This window comes from Amphiura filiformis, chromosome 3, assembly GCF_039555335.1.
Source record: "Amphiura filiformis chromosome 3, Afil_fr2py, whole genome shotgun sequence".
NCBI lineage: Eukaryota > Metazoa > Echinodermata > Ophiuroidea > Amphilepidida > Amphiuridae > Amphiura > Amphiura filiformis.
Window position 1 is genome coordinate 4,517,563 of NC_092630.1, and position 17,709 is coordinate 4,535,271.

General features: G+C 36.5%; 1 protein-coding gene across 1 annotated transcript; it reads right to left on the reverse strand.

The window, feature by feature from the left end:
- Positions 1–285: 285 nt before the first annotated feature.
- Positions 286–14,793, reverse strand: LOC140147897 (uncharacterized). The gene is made up of 3 exons (XM_072169685.1): positions 14,525–14,793; positions 2,910–3,313; positions 286–1,247 (listed from the first exon to the last, which is right to left on the reverse strand). The coding sequence occupies exons 1-3, from the start codon at positions 14,637–14,639 to the stop codon at positions 1,044–1,046; spliced, it is 723 nt and encodes a 240-aa protein (XP_072025786.1). The 5' UTR covers positions 14,640–14,793; the 3' UTR covers positions 286–1,043.
- Positions 14,794–17,709: the final 2,916 nt, after the last annotated feature.

Below are 17,709 nucleotides of genomic sequence, written 5' to 3' on the forward strand. Positions count from 1 at the left end.
AATGGGGAAGTTCTTATATTTCAAGACCGGGGTGGTCAATTGTCAAAATTCAAAAAGTGTGTGATAGCTGAATTATGCCCCAACCACACAAGTTATTGTGTTATGTTTAGTGTGGCGTGAGCCAAACAATTATGTTTCCGACGATACAGTTCTTTCAGGGACACCCTGTACAAATTGGACCGTATAGGAGTAGAGGTAAGGATATAATTAGGAGTAAATTTCATATAATGTTTCATGAGTATAATCTATGCTAATTATTATACAGTGGCGTAGCCCGGGGGCGTAGCTGGGGGACGTGCCCTGAGCGCCGTCTTAGGGCGCAAACATTGGGGAAACAATTCAAAGAGTTATAATATGTTGCCAAAATGTGCGATTTGCTTTTTCCCTTTTATCTGTTTGCGTGAAAATGAACCAAATGTGGGCATATTGAAGGATTCATAATTGCTACAAATATGTGCGTTGAATTTTTGTATCGCTAGTTCCCTCCCTCCCTCATTCCCTCCCTTTCTTTTTATATTTTCGAGCGTCCTGGGCAAAAACAAAAATGGGGTCGTCAACAATTAATAATTTCAGTCGGCAAAAATATTGGGCGCCATTCTGTATCCTTGCCCCGGGCGCCACAGCCCCTGGCTACGCTACTGGTATTATAATACACATTTTATGGATTTGGGGTTAAGGTTAAGGTTAGGGTTTATCTAATAAATATATTTCTCACGAGTCACATCCCTGCATGGTGTAAGTTGCCGGGGTAAGTTGTTACACTATAATATTCGTGATACAGATATGATAGACGCCCTCTGATGAAAATCTCGGGAAGATAAGCTTTTTCCTAACAAGATAAAATGAGGGCGAGGGATAACCCCCTGCTCTCATCAGCCTGCTCATCAGGCTCCGCTCTCATCCCGGGCTCTCATCCCGGGAATCTACTAGTTTAAACTCATAATACGTGAATTGCTTCACAATATAAAACATCTTTAGAACTTTCAACTTAAAATGTATATACAACGACAAAAATGTAACAATTTAACAAAGTCAGAGATTTGTCACAGAGTTAATAGTGTTCTGATTGTTATGGTCCATTCCCATAGCGATATTTGGACATCCGGGATCTTGTAGTTGTGTATAGGGATCCATATTGAGGAGCACAAAACTTGCTGTTGCTGATGCTGCTGTTGTGATTGGTCGTGCATTTGAGGGGTGCTGCCATCTGTCGTCGGCTGCATACTATGATATTCTGGTAATTTTGCCTGTATGGAATAATTTAAAACAGAAAATTAGAAGTTAATTGATATACAAAATTTGGCATGTTTTATGTCTGTGACTACATAATTTGATATCAATTGGCATACGGTATTTCATTTGAAATGGAATAGACCGTTATAACTTGAAAGTAATTTTTCGTTTATCTTATAAATCATGTAATCATTAACATCGTGAAACAATTACAGGTAATCATGGTCATGCTGGTCCCAGTTCCTCGAAAAAAAAGACCCCAACGCAATATTGGTCAGTTGCTTGCAAAAATTTCAAAACTTTCGACAATTTGAATCCTGTCAAAATTTCATTTTGATATTGAGAAAATCGTCATCATCAGCAGTAAGCTTATTTTGACAATAGCCTTTATTAAGGGAAGGGTATGAACGTTTGGACAGTATTTATTGTGGGACATTAGAGCACATCAGACATATCGAATTGCATTCTGAATACGAAGAATGGCCTTCTGATATCAAATAATTTTGATTTTTGAAATTCGCAATGTAATACACATTTTATGGCAAATTATTAAAATTTGATATTTTTGATATTTAACAGTACTCGAAGTAAACTTTATAAATCTGATGATTTCTACCTAAAGTGTATGTAGGTGGGATGAAAAGCCGACGATCAATTGAAAATTTTGACCTTTCGTATTGAAGATATGGATTTTTTCCCAAAACACCAAAATAAAATAGGTCTTTTTGGGAAAAAAAATCCATATCTTTAATATGAAAGGTCAAAAATTTCAATTGATCGTCGGCTTTTCCTCCCAGCTACATACACTTTAAGACTATATCATTAAATTTATAAAATTTACTTCGAGGACTGATCTCCAAAATGTGAAAAATATCAAATAAAATATCGTGAATTTCATAAAATGAAAATTATTTGATATCAGAAAGACATTCTTCGTATTCAGAATGCAATTCGATAGGTCTGATGTGCTCTCATGTCCCACAAAAATGCTGTCGAAACGCTCAAAACGCTCATTCCAGTTCCTTAAACTGAACCAAATTTTGACAGGTAGGCCTAAATGTCAAAATTTACGAAATGTCGACAGTAGCTTAATTCATTAATTGTCAACAAAATGGGGTAAGATGTAATCAACGGCGGCAATCTAGTGGCGAACTTTCGGACAAAATCATGCACATACTACTGAAAGTCGACACAACTTGACAACAATGCTAAAAGTCGTAAGTGCTTTGCCCGGGTCCCGGGGCCGTGTGCTTTGTTGCTTTTGACAAGGGCCTTGGAGCTCAAAAAAATTTAACCTAGTTTTTGCAAGATAATACGCTTGGTACCTTTTTGTTGAAATTTTGGCTTTTATGGCTCTATATATTTTACCAAGCATTTTTGACTGTCAAACATCGACATTAAAAGGTCAACCCCATGAGAACTATACCTGCCGATTGGCCAAAAAGAAGTCTTCATTATCAATTGGCCCAATCAGCAACATTGTTAGAATAATTTCACCACACAAAAATCGAGGTGAATTGGTGATTAAAGTGAAAATATCATGTAATTGACCAATCAGAGGCAATGTTAGATCGCCAGGTAGTGCTCAGGGGGTTCATAAAGGTGTGTATAGGCTATAATAGCTCAATTGATAAACTATTCAGCTTCCCCCATTTAGTCAGTAAAAATGATCTCACCTTTTCCCTGGCCCAAATGAACCCTCTCGTTCTGGCCCATTGGTAATATGCACCACCGGCTCCCGGTAACCTCGTAGTCATGGTCAAAGTTTCTTCTAAATCTGAGATATATTCAATAGCAAAGCGCAATGCTTGTATTTTTGACATCTTTTTTCCCGGTTGTTTTCGGTGGGCAAGTTTACCGCGTAGTGCCTCAAAGGCATTGTTCATGTCCCTCATTCGCGATCGTTCGCGATCACTGGCTGTCTTGCGTTGTAGTATTTCTCGGTGCTCCTCTTCTGCTGGGGATATCATGTCATCGGGGGAACCCATACCGTTTGTATGATGGGTAGCATGTTGTAAGAGTAAAATATCGGAGGTGTTGGTCGGTCTGTCGTGAATATCGATGTTTTCCATGGTTGTTTCTGTATGTAATGAGAATGAAAAAGTAAAAATTATTAAATAGGTTGCATTGGTCGATCTAAGATTGACTACCATAGGCTTTACTTGGTTCTTTTATGAAATTCTCACTATTATCTACATCATAGGGGCCTATCTAAAATGATGAAATTATTCTTCCAGTGGTAGGGTTACCACTGGGCCGGGCCGGTGCACGGAGGTAGAAAAAATAATAATCCCGGTTCGTCAGAACAAAATATTTTCATGGTTTTATGAAATGCAGAAGGCATTATGTTTCATACGTGTCAAATGGCGCATTGAAGCTTTTGTCCAGTGCTATCGGGTCCTGCCCTTGTCAGCGGGTCTGAAAGATCCATTTTGAGGTTCTTATAATTTCCTATAGAACCACTCAGACTAGAACCATTGCTGTATTGTGTGTACCCATCTAACGATTGGGCTATTCCAGAAAATAAGTGCATACCCCCTAGCCCCTGTAGATATGGTGGAGGAGAGTCTGGAAATGTCAGGATTTCCAAGATTGTTTTCTGGAAAACGACTGGAATTCCAGTTACTTGAAATGGCTTGGAAATGCAATTAAATGAATGAAAAATCACGGCAATGTCTAAAATGGCGCTCAAATTGAGGATTACTGATTTTGAACTATTTTTCTGCTGGATTCGCATTTCCAACAATCACGACTGGACAAAAAGTGCGGAAATCTGATGAATTCCTCTATAACATTGGGGGTTGGCATCTATTTTCTGGAAAAGGACCATTTTCTCTCAAGTCGCATTTGAATATATGTCTGGTAAAATAACGAGTAGCTCAATTCAATTACAAATCATGTCAAATGTATCCCCATGCATAGTGTGAAGTTTGACATATAGGCCCTAGTCAAATTTGACATGATTTAACGTCAAAGTTTGACTGGAAATCGTATGAAATCTTATTTTTGTTAAAATCTTGTCAAATTTGACTATAGACCACATCTTTTTTTTAAAAACAAGCCGAGCACTTTAACCGTTTTTATTTCGGCTTTTTTTTGTATTTCAAAAAACACTAAATGTGTCTTCATAAACAAGGCAAAACAAAACATGTACAAGAAAGCTTTCTTATAATAACTTTGTTATCTCTATAAAGTTCTTATCTTATTCTGATCACTCCACCATTTGCATTACATCTCTCTCTTATCCGCATTTTGACAAAGACTTTGGAGTTGTGCCCGAAAATCGACGAGTTCAAGTTTTAGGGAGGTTTTGTACAAATTGAGGCTTGAATATTTAATTTTTAAAGTACCGTGTAATATATAGAATTAATTGTGTGATCCATAATTTCTCATGGTTCCTGAGAAAAAACAACAGATTGAAAAGTTATGTTTTCACTTATCTAAAAATTATGCCGATATAATCCCATTCAATGCATTATCAAAACAATAATTATAGTAATGCACAATCCTAGAAATGATGATTAAATATTGGTGTTATTAATTGTGTCAATCTGTCTTTCTATCACTGGTGGTTTTACCAGAGAGAATTGGTGGTTTACCGCTTACGTGCGATTAGCAAATTGTGCATATACCGTGAATAAATGATGTTGAAGGTTGAGAGTTGGATCACCCTGAAGGGGCGATGGAATTCTATTGTTTGAACAATAATTCTCACAATTTAATTGTTCGATTGACTTTTTGGTAACAACAACTACAGCAAATAAACTTGTATTATAAAATATATATCTTCATCATCATCAGGCCAAAAAAAAATTGTTGTGTTGCCCTCACAAGGCAAAAATCAAGAGGACCGGACGGTCGGAATTTTTTATTTTTTTAATTATATTTTTTTATTTTATAACATGCTATTTCTACTATTTTAAGGTTACAATGAGTGGCTAACAGTATTGTACACTAAATTTTCCACAAAAAATTAAAGCATGAGCATTTAAAATGCCAAAGAATTGTTGAAGATGCACTTTTGTTGTGACTGAAAATGTTAAAAATCTGACTTAAAAAAAAAATCTGAATTTGAAATCTGAAAAAAAAGGGTCGGTATTCTTTTGTACACTAAAAAACTTTTCCAGAATTTTCAAAAATCGGACCGGTCGGGTGAGGGCAACACAACAATTTTTTTTTTTGCCTCATCATCAAACAGTCAGTTTATCTCGCAACAAGCTATACCTCTTTATGCCACAAAATAAGCCAAGTTTATACTTTTATTCAGAAACGTTTGTGCGGGTCCGCAGGCCGCCGGCCGCCCAAAGACATTGATTGGACCTAAAATGCACAGCATTATATAAAGTGAATTCCTGATACCATGGAAACGGAATTAGCTTCAAGATATGAGAAAAATAACATATAGGCCTAATGATCAGGAATCAAAATTAGAAATTGCTAAATTACTGGACAGTGCCGAGTGCGGACCGCTGCAAAAATAAATCTGGTAACGAATCAAAGGATCGGTCACCTATCTTTGCACATTTTGTGGGACTTGGGATCAGGCACCCCAAATTGCATTTTGATACGAAGAATATCCTTCTGATAACAAATAATTTAAAATTTTTTGTTAAAATTCGCGATATAATACAAATTTTATGGCAAATTATTAAAAACTGTCCTCGAAGTTAACTTTATAAATCTAATGATATGTATTTAAAGTGTATGTAGCTGAGCTTAGCTAAGTTTCAATAAAAGACCTGAAAATGTGTTCGCATACTCTATAGCAAGAACATGAAGATCAACAAGTCCCTAATAAGGGTACATGTAAGCTTTATAAAATAAAAATCCTATGAAAAAAAACACCCTTTCTTATGAGCATTTTACCGGTCATTTTATTGACTTATCTTTCACTTTCCAGCTAATGCCTAACTTACTAAAACAAACACAAAGTGATCAGACTGCAAAGTACATGAAGGAGATTTGCATAATTTCAGATTCGACGCTCTTATTGGTTCCCAACTTTAATATTTAGGAAATATTTCTTGTACTCGGAGATAAAATCTAAAGTACAATGCAGCGGAGGATCGGAAGATCAAGTTGATAATTCCATATCTATCTCCCGGATCTATATCCATTTCATACATTATTTATTTAACAGTTGAATAATTAGAAATAAATTTGAATTCTGTTGCTGGATTTTACGCTTTTAAGTATGAAGGTTTTTGACACAAAACAAGAAGATACATATCTTGTTTTAAGGAAGTGTTGGTTTTCCGTCATGTTAAAAGTATAGAGAAACAAAGCAAAGTGCTGCATGACGAAATTGGCCTAAGGCGTTCTGAATAATCTCTTACAAGTATCGCCCGTACCGCGCCTGGTACTTTGGAGCATGTTTGGAACCAGTAAGAACACTCATGGTTTAAATGTAATTTTATTTTGTGTCCTCATCAGATTTGGGGGAGGAGAAAAAAAAATCAAAATATAAGAACCTTTTATAGTATCGAAGATGGAGGTAACCATTGTTACAGTCCTCTCATCTTTGCATCTTTAGATGAAAGTGTTTCTTTCTTTCTTTCTTTCTTTCTTTCTTTCTTTCTTTCTTTCTTTCTTTCTTTTTTCTTTCTTTCTTTCTTTTTTCTTTCTTTCTTTCTTTCTTTTTCTTTCTTTCTTTTTTTTTCTTTTTTTCTTTCTTTATTTCTTTCTTTCTTTCTTTCTTTCTTTGTTTCTTTCTTTCTTTCTTTTTTCTTTCTTTCTTTCTTTCTTTCTTTCTTTCTTTCTTTCTTTCTTTCTTTTTTCTTTCTTTCTTTTTCTTTTCTTTCTTTCTTTCTTTCTTTCTTTCTTTCTTTCTTTCTTTCTTTCTTTAGTCTTCTTTCTTGCATGCTTGCTTGCTTTTACTCTTAATATTTAAATACGACGCACACTATTATTATTGTAAGTAAATACTTTCAAGTATTACATGTACAGTTAACAGCGGTCTTAAAATTCTCTAAAATATAGGGCCAAAATGTATGGCAAGCCACATATCCTGCCCAAAGTCGTATCCTGGCTACATCATCCAGACCGAACCCTTTGATTGCTATTTAGTCCTCTTGTATCGGATAGTTTATTTTCCTAAGTGAACATGGATTATTCCTGGCTTATCAACCGCAAATTTGTGAGAAAACCATTTGTCCCTTAGGGTAGAATCTTATATAAGAACTTGGAGATTTCATGATCTTCTAATACGAAAGGGTCAGTGCATGAAAGGGCGATATGAATCACATTTAAGGGCTGGGTGTGAACGTTTGCACAGATTTTTTTTTTTGAAACATGAGAGCTTATCAGGCATATCAAATTGCATTCTGAATACGAAGAATGTCCTTTTGGTATCAAATATTTAACAGTCCTCGAAGTAAATTTTACAAATCTAATGATATGTACTTAAAGTGTAGACCTATGTAGCTGGGATGAACAACCGACGATCAGTTGAATATTTTGACCTTTCGTATTGAAGATATGGATTTTTTCAATATGAAAGGTCAACATTTTCAATTGATCGTCGATTTTTCATCCCAGCTACATAGTAAAGACTTCGAGGAATCAAAAAATTTTAAAATATCAAATTTTAATAATTTGTCATAAAATTTGTATTATAGGCCCTATCACCAATTTAAAAAATCAAAATTATTTGATATCAGAAGGACATTCCTCGTATTCAGAATGCAATTCGATATGTCTGATTTGCTCTCATGTCCCAAAAGAAATACTGTCAAAACGTTCATACCAGAGCCCTTAAAGACTATGCGTGGAATATAATCTTTAATTATTCTCTGTTATGTATCTTTTTGTATCCCATGCCAAGTTAGATCATATCACAGAAAAGAGTAGACTGTAAATAGCTACATATTTATTTAGGCCTACTTGGTTAAAGGCATAACACATAATTTATATTATGTGAAATCAGTCTTTATAAAAGCAGTAGGCTAGTCAAATTATGAAAAATTAATGGATTAACCCACCACTAATTGCATCAGAATCTATTTAATCACCATTCATTTCAGAAAAGCATATTTAATAACACGTACATCAAAATTCCCCAAAAATCAAGTAGTGGAACAGTGCCTAATTTGCATAAGGGACCGTTCACAAACACTTGTTGGGGGGGCTGATGCAAAAACATTTTAGCGCGAAAAATTTTCGCCCCCACTTTTTCAGGTCTCAAAAATTTCAGCCCCCACCTTTTTGACATGAAAATTATGGGTCAACCAATTTTACCATAGGCAGATACCGTAAACGTTCGCCTAATGACGCACATGATCTCCTTTGCCATGTACAAATAGAGAGCTCCTCCTCTAAAAATCCCAACAAGAAATAAGGGTATGTGCCCTATTTACTGGTGGGATTTTTATGGGAGGGCACTTTTAGTTTGTGTCTAAAATTCCAGTTATGTCGAAGGGAGCCCACAGGGCCATTTAGGCGAACGTTTACGGTATATAGGTGGTCCCAAACATGGTGTTTTGGGGCTAAAAAAAGGAAGATACACGTCACAGGGCATTATTGCTCTAATTTTTCTTAATGGAACTTTAGGGGGAGGGGGGGCAAACTTTATGGGACATGTGCCCCCCCCCGCTTCTACCGCCTATGTAAAAGAGTGACGAAAACGTGATCTGAGGGACCACCATTTCAATCTTTGAACAGAACATTTAATTCCATGTTTAAAAGTATTATTGTACATGTGGTATAGATTGTATCATTTTGTAAATCGTTCAGAGTAGCATCGTTGAGAGTAAAAGTTGTTGCCGACGTAGCAACCTTGTCTTCTATCGTTGAGAGTAGCCTAACACTAAGTTGACTATATTTTTATTCTTCCTAAAAAAATTGAAAAAAGTGTGGTACACTCTAAGAAATAAAGGTTGTAAAAAGTTTCTAAAGTTGTCCTCTCAGGAGAACCCTTAGAGGTTCTCTAAAGAACCAAAAATGGTTCCAAAACCGTTGAACATGTCCCCAGAACCGTTTTCGGTTCTTTAGAGAACCTTTAAGGGTTCTCCAAAATTAAAGAACCTTTTTGAGAGGTTCAAGAGGGAGGGTTCTCCTAAGAGGACAAAAAAGGTTCTTAGAGTGTACTTTACTATTTTGTTTCACTATTTTCTGAGTGGTCTTGGAGCAGTCCCTCAGCAATGCTCAAATTTCACTCTTGTACAGGCTATTCCAGTTAAAGACTCGACCTTAATTTTCGACACAGGGAGTGTGAATTTCAAATGGCGTTACTTGATTCATGTGATTTGGTGACTCCATTTGAAATGTACACCCCCTGATTAAGGTCGTTTCATCCATAAAGGTGTAAGGCTTTCAACCGGAATATCTTTACTGTTTCTGTTTCGTAGAATACATTGCTTCATTTATTGTAAGCTTGATTAAGCATTTGTTCACAATGTTTATTTACTATAAAGCAAGGGGTAGGCCTACTTTCACATAAACAGTGCATTGCTAAGCCTCAGTGTAGAAAGGTTGTCAGAAGTATATTGTCAATAAATAAATGTCCTATACGAAAAGAAACAAATAATAAACAGTTACAAACAGGTATTAATACCATGATTCACTTTATCATAAAGCCAAAATGGTGCACACAATAGCGTAAAACAACATCACAATATACATGTACATATCATCGCAAAACTAAACTGTTCCATAAGGGACGCACCATTAGATATCAAGGGGGGGACTGGGTAGCTTTTGAAGACAAAACAAAAACATTATCTCGCCATCTGAGCAACAACAAAAATTGCTCCACCTCAGACTTAAAATAAAAAATAAAAAATTGCTTCACCTCAGAACAACAACAAAAACAACAACATTTGCTCCACCTTGGACCAGGAAAAGAAAAGATTTGGTGTCAAAAGTGGACCTTTTGAGAATGTTTCTTTCCAAAAAAAAGGAGCGGTTTCATTGTTTTACAGAAAAGGGTAGGCTTTAAAAAAATTACTATGAGGTTTAGGGGGGTGCGTTGCACCCGCACCCTTTTGCTCTGAAGTGATGTCCAATTTTGGCCCGTACCATTTTGTCCTCTTTGAAAACGTATAACATTACCTTGAAGATCAGATATAAATGATAAAGTTATGAACCTCGAGCATGAACCGTGCAGCCTATCTCTCCGATCTATGGATGAACTAGAAATATGCATACTGCACCACCATTTTGCACTGAATACAAAATACCCAAAGCATTTACTCCAGAATTATTAACCAATTTTGTTTGACTATTTCTCCTTATACGTTTGCGTATTCGTTTATATAATGTTCATCATAATAAATATATTAAATAAAGCAATGGAAATTTTCTATTCTAATATAATTTTTTCAAATAGTAATATTTTTGGCTTGTCGACTTGGCTGGAATATCGCCGAGATAGGGTTAATATTCCCTAAGAAACCGGTTAAGGCACAGTCTGTCGGCTGCCACTGCTAAGCAAATTAAATAGCGTAGGTAATCTTACAAATGAGTCCAATTTTTAACACGCTCAGGGAATCATTATTACATTGTCATCCCTGTATTAACACGATTGCTCACACTTTTATCATCCAATTAAATGTGAATTAGCGATTCTATGATTTCTATCATTTATTTTCCAAAATTGATATTAAAAATTCAGATTTGAACCTCTATAATTATTTTCTTTAGCAAATCAGAGTTCAAATATCAACATTCAACCTATAGTCTGTATCCCTTCCTCGAGGCACTCTCAGGTAAAATCAAATTTTGTGATTTTCTTACAAGCTGCTAATTTTTCTTTCCGAAAATATATACTTTTATATACTTTATACTCATCATCATTATGTTTAGAGATACAATACAATAAAACAACATCTAAATTACCAGAGGAAGGTATATGGACCATATCTTCAAATTCAAATTTGGGCAAATAAAATCATCATGACAATTTAATACACGAGAGACATCGGAGAAGAAGAAGAAGAATGAGAAGAAGAAGAAAAAGAAGAAGAAGAAGAAGAAGAATGAGAAGAAGAAGAAGAAGAAGAAGAAGAAGAAGAAGAAGAAGAAGAAGAAGAAGAAGAAGAAGGAGGAGGAGGAGGAGGAGGAGAATATGATTATGATGATGATGATGATGATAATGATGATGATACTGAAGAAGAAGATTATACATACATACATACATACATAAAGGTATTTATATAGCGCCTTTAAAATTTATCAAGGCGCTTAACAAGGAGAGAAAGGATGGGGAAAAAAGAAAAACAGTGGAACAAGAAAGAAGCTAACTGAAAAGGTGAGTTTTCAGTTTCTTCCTGAAAACTGGAATTGATGGAGACTCCCTGATGGCTTTAGGGAGTTTGTTCCATTCCCTCGGGCCAGAGACAGAGAAGGTATTTAAACCAGATCCTCTATGTGCCCTAGGCTGACTAAGCAGAGTCTTATCGGAAGAAGATCTCAATTCTCTTCCGGGAGCATAGGCTGAAAGAAGCTCACAAAGATAATTGGGGGCACGGCCCTGAGAGCACTTGAAAACATAAAGCAGAAGTTTAAAAAGAATTCGGTCCTGGATTGGAAGCCAATGCAATTGAATGAGAAGGTCGGAGGTACCAGTTGAGCGAGGGACAGAGAAAATCAAACGCACAGCACGATTTTGCAGCTTCTGCAGTCTATTTCTTTCACCTTGAGTGATACCATAGAGGATTGCATTGCCATAATCAAGTCGGGACAGTATGAGAGATGGTGGTGATGAAAAAGATGATGATGATGTAATGATGATGTCGAAGAAGACGATGAGAAGATGATGATGAAGAAGAAGATGAAGATGATGCAGAAGAAGACGACGACGAAGAAGAAGGTGGAGGAGGAGAAAAAAGGAGGAGGAGGAGAAGAATATGACGATGATGATGATGATAATGATGATGATACTGAAGATTGTGATGATGGTGGTGATGATAATGATGATGATGATGATGGGGATGATGATGATGATGATGATGATGTAATGATGATGACGAAGAATACGATAAGATGATGATGATGATAATGATGATGATGAAGAAGAAGATGAAGATGAAGATGAAGATGAAGATGAAGATGTAGAAGAAGATGAAGAAGAAGAAGGTAATAATGACGAAGAAGAAGGAGAAGAAGAATGAGTTGATTTGATTTGAATTCATTCAGGAATTATATTCAACAATAACATAATGATAACATAATTATTGATAAAAATTATTTCATATGCAGTTACATTAAAATAATTGCATACAATTAAAATCAGATTAATAATAGATTTACACATACAACTAGCTGGACATGAGAACAGTCATATAGGGTTTACAAAAAAAAAGCTTTTGAAAAGGGCTTATAAATGCAATTTGGGACCTTTATAAAATATAATAATTATACAAAATAAAACAACCCTTTAAGTTATTTACAGAATACATGGGGGCTTCATATAACTCTCCAAATTAAAAGAAATTATCACTCCAACATGTCCAATGGAGTGAAATAAGAGTCGTTAACGCCATGAGAACTCCCTGCCGATTGGCAAAAAAGAAGTTTTCATTATCAATTGGACCAATCAACAACATTGTTAGAATAATTTCACCACACAAAAAAATTGGGGTGAATTATTTGCAAAGCTCCATTCTGATTGGTGATTAAAGTGAAGATATCATGTATATTGACCAATCAGAGGTAATGTTAGATCGGCAGGTAGTGCTCAGTGGGTGAAGTTAGAGTTAAAGTCACTATGAAAAGAGTGAACAAGGAGTGCAATAATATTCACTTTCAAATCAGTCAAGTGAGCAAAATCCACTCTATTGGCGTGGTCACTGTATCTTGGCACTCCATAAAAGAGCATTTTAATTCTTATACATGAGAGTGTTACATTTGAAATTAAATACGTTTACTTTCAAATACCAAGTAGAAGATGATTGAGTTTAATTTCAAATTTCAAGAATTAGAAGAAGAAACAGTAGAAGAGGAAGAAAAGAGTCCTAAGTTTTGTGATTTTATCATCGGAATGACAGGGTGATCTGATAGTATAACACATGGTGTTTTCCACACATTGAGATCCATCACCTTAACATTCTTATATACAGGCGTCAACATTGGGGGGGATGATTGTATGGACCATCCCCCCCTGGCACAATATTGGAAAAGTAGTCATGCCGATCAATTCAGATCAGGACCTACCCCCCCCGGATCTACGCCTATATCCTGCAAGTAAGCTTCGTGCAAGCCCTAAATTTCGTGTAAGAAGGAGTACATGACCGCTTTAAGCATATGCATATTATCAGGGAATGACCGTACGGCAAAAAAGCCAGAATTTCAAACCAAACTATAAATATCTCCCCACCCTATGGGCAAAATCAACAAATGCACAAACAAACAAATACCACCAATACAAACAAATAAACACAATGTTTATCAAAAACGCTAACCAGACTGAATGACGATTTTTACAAATAATTTTGTAATGCAACCAGTTTCTAGGATTCTAGGATCCGTGATGCAGTTCAACCCCTTGCATTATTGAAGATCCGAAAAAATATCAGTAATTTAGAAATAAGAACCACCTAAACTTATATTGGAGGTAATATTGCAAGCATGTATTTTTAAGGCCCTTCCTCCTCTGTCTGTATATCATATCAATATACCGTATAGTTTATACGATGTTCATGGAAAGACATCAACAACCAGCTGCAATACTATTTTGAAAATGACTCTTCAATATGGAAGGTCTTTACGCTATCGGTTCTGTCGAAGCTTCATTACTAGTATTATTTTATAGTGTTACCAATATGACATAATTAGGGATTCAATCATATTAGCGGCGTATAGTTTTGTAAGGATGTCCAGTATTAATTAAAGTAAATTTGCCAAAAATCTACAACAATTAAATATTTTAGGCCAATTTTAAATACCCTTCATCATGTTCATTGCCATACAGTTATGTAGTACCGGTATATAGCGTGAAGCGTCTGATCGCATGGTAATGGTTCCAAACTTTATAGGGTAACGCTGTAAATTATGGTGGTATTTTGTGTTAGAATGAGGGGACTGATTCAAATCTATAAAATCTAATAGTACAATTTACTTTTTTAAAAGCATTATGTTGTCCCTGTCTAAAGAATATGGGATTGCGAACTGCAAACAATATTGTTAGACCGTCATGAGGTACTTTCGTAACATGCATCAAATGCCTTTTAAGACAACTGTCTCTTTAAAAGAACACATTTCTTCTTAAAAGAACATTATTACTTATTAAACTTTTAAGTCATTGTTAATTGCCGTTGTTCATATTTTCAAATATTAAAGAACATAAAGTACTCACGTGTCAAACACGGCGAAGCTTCGTTGGCATTAGCGCAGTTGTTCCTTTCTACCTGAGCCGAAGTATTCTCCTCTTCTTTCTTCAACCAGCTCTCCGTGACTGTCACCGGGTACATCCCCGTGATTCACTCTGCTGAATTATCCCCACCACTAAAATACCCAGTTTTTAACCCTCTAAAGCATGCCGGGAGATAACGTGAGAACACATTGAACAGCCAAAAACAATGCTCTTATTTTGGTAGGACACCCAATTAATATACCGGCGGGTAAGCTTTGTGAATGCGAGCGGCAAAAATTGGATACCAAGGAGTTTACGGTATCTTCGTCTAGTCTCTGAAATCGTACGGGGGTGCTAACCTTTCTTTACTAATTGGTATCCATGATTATGATAATACAACCATTAGAGTCTGACGGGAGTATAGTAAGGAAGGTGTGGTCGTGGGTTTTACAGGGCTGTCGAATGCTGGATCATCATGATCAGGGTGCCAGAGTAAGGAAAAACGCATGAAGAAAAATGGCATTGTCAATTTTGTCCCAATATTTCGAGCCGAGGGTAAACGTGACCCCCCTCTTCCCCCGGTCGGTACGCCTCTGCAAAAAATGGTTCGTTCATACTTTTGTGTTCATACCTTTGTCCCGGTATTTCGAGCTGGGGGGGGGGGGCGGCACCTTGACCCTACCTCGCGGTCGCAACACCTCTGGAAACCAATACCCAAGTTCGTTCATACCTTTGCTAAAAGTTTGCCTCCAATATTAGGAACAATCCAAAAGTTTGACGACGTCCTATAAACAACAGCGCTTTTGTTAAGGTGGCTGTGTACTCTCAGACATGCATGTAGCAAAAGTGCAATAACTTTGTAATTATTCGCGCAAGACATATAAAAGTATACATTTTTATGAAGGCAAGACATCAATAAATCTTAATATAAATACAGATTTGGGGTAAAAACAACAATTCTGAAGAAAATCACAAAAAGTGAGTTTTTGGCAATATTTGTTAGGTACATCATAACAAAAAACACTCTTTCCAAAATATTTTATTTTGTTTTTAGCTTAATCTTGAGGCTCCGTTCCAAAAACGGTTTTTTTTTTTTTTGATATTGGCCTTATTTTTTGAGATATTGACCATATAAGGCATCAAATTGAACTTTTTAAAATTCACAAACGCTTATTTGCACAAAGTGATGCCTAAAATCGGAAATAGACCAAAATATAAAAAAATGAGAAAACCGTTTCTTGAGTCGATCATGCTTTTTACAATGATCATATTTGCTTACCTAAAGATGCTGTATTTATTGAGTTATCGTGTACCTAAATCGTCATTTTACCGAGAAAATGAACATTGAAATAATGGCCGTTGAAGTTTAAAGTGGTCACATTTTGCACTTGGATCGGAGCTCACAGGAGAATGCGGCATTTCTCGTTTTTCTACCTTACATTACATAAACATCGGGTAAATACACGGCCCCTTGAGAAGTTTGAGCGAAATCCATTCATAACTTGATATTTAAATCGGGGAAAGAACTTGAAAAAACACACATTTTATCAGCTAAAACGGAGCCATTTGACCACTAGGTTTTTGTGAAATCAGTGCTTCCGTGGTGTTTCCATATTGATGCGCCGCGCTTGCAGATAAGCGTCGCGTATGCGTAGCGTATTTGTGCGTTAACAAATTGCGCGATACGCAACGCGATGCGTTGTTGCGCGCGTGTACCCTGGCTGGTACAACAAAGATTTTCTTTCTTTTTCAATTTCAAACACGAGTGGAATAGTGAAATAAAATTCTAAAATATTGCAGTTGGAGTTTACAAATCTGGATTTTCATTCCTTGTATTTATAAAAAACATAACAAAGTATAAACATATCAAAAAAACTCAATTTCGCGAAAGAAACAATGTCTATAGTACACAGCCGCGTTAATAGGTAGTCCTTCAAGAATGACATCGGCTATGGGGGGGGGGCCTCGGCGAAGCTATATATAGTTTTAAACTTCTGTCGGCCGAGAGTCATTCTTGAAGGACTATTAGGAGGTTGACCCCATTCCCTCCCTCCCTGTAATGTAACTATTGAAAACATGTACTATAGTACTAGGATATGATAGAGGCATTCAAACAGAACAGATAGTCGCACTTGCCAAAGATCACTGTGCATGGGGAAATCTTGTGGTCGCCTGCTCCACAGCCAAAAGATGATAATGATGATGATTATCATTATTATATGCCTATAGTATAGGACGTCACCGAACTCAGATGGTTTGTTCCTTTACTGCAGATGAGGTGACATTTATGCAGTGGCGTAGCCAGGGGAAGGGCAGCTGCCCCTTGTGAGAAGTCTTGCCCCCTGTGGGATGCTGTACGCCCTGATATGCAAGATTTTTAGCCCCTTTTTGTACTCTTTAGCCCATTTTCGTCAAAGTTTGCCACCCTTTTAAAAAAGTTGGCTTTCCCCCTCTTTGCCCACCCTCTGAAAAAGTGCTGGCTACGCCATTGCATTAATGTTTATAAAGCAAAGGCAAGGGACTGGTCTGTCGATATATATGCTTGAAAGAACAGATGATCACTTCCTTTATCTGATTTGGCGCGAGTTTTAAAAGCACGCGCATTTGACTGGCAATCAAAGAACGATGGCAACTACCAACCAACTGTTCACCTGGTTTATTTTCCCCCACCTAATCTGTAGGCCTATTATTAAAAACCAAAACATAAGGTACCCAGTGGGCACAACTGACGTTGAAATCACGTTGAAATCAGGTTGAAATTTCGACGTCGAAATCAATTTCGACGTTGAAATCAGGTTGAAATCACGTTGTATTTGCAAATGGACCTCAACCTGATGGACTTCAACCTGATTTCAACCCGATTTCAACCTAGAGGTTAGTTGAAATCAGGTTGAAATTGCAACGTTGTATCAACGTTGAAATTTCAACCCGATTTCAACTAACGCCTAGGTTGAAATCAGGTTGAAATCAGGTTAGGTTGAAACTTCGACGTTGTATCAACGTTGATTCAACGTCGAAATCCTAACCTGTGCCCACTGGGTAGACTTCAGACCAAAGACATTTATGCTCCAGGCCCAATATGTGTACTTTTGAATTTGAATGTGTACGCACTCTTCCTCTGTGCGCCCAATAAAGGTATATGGCTATCTTTCCATAATTTCAACTTGGGAGCACCCCCGGAAAAAAAT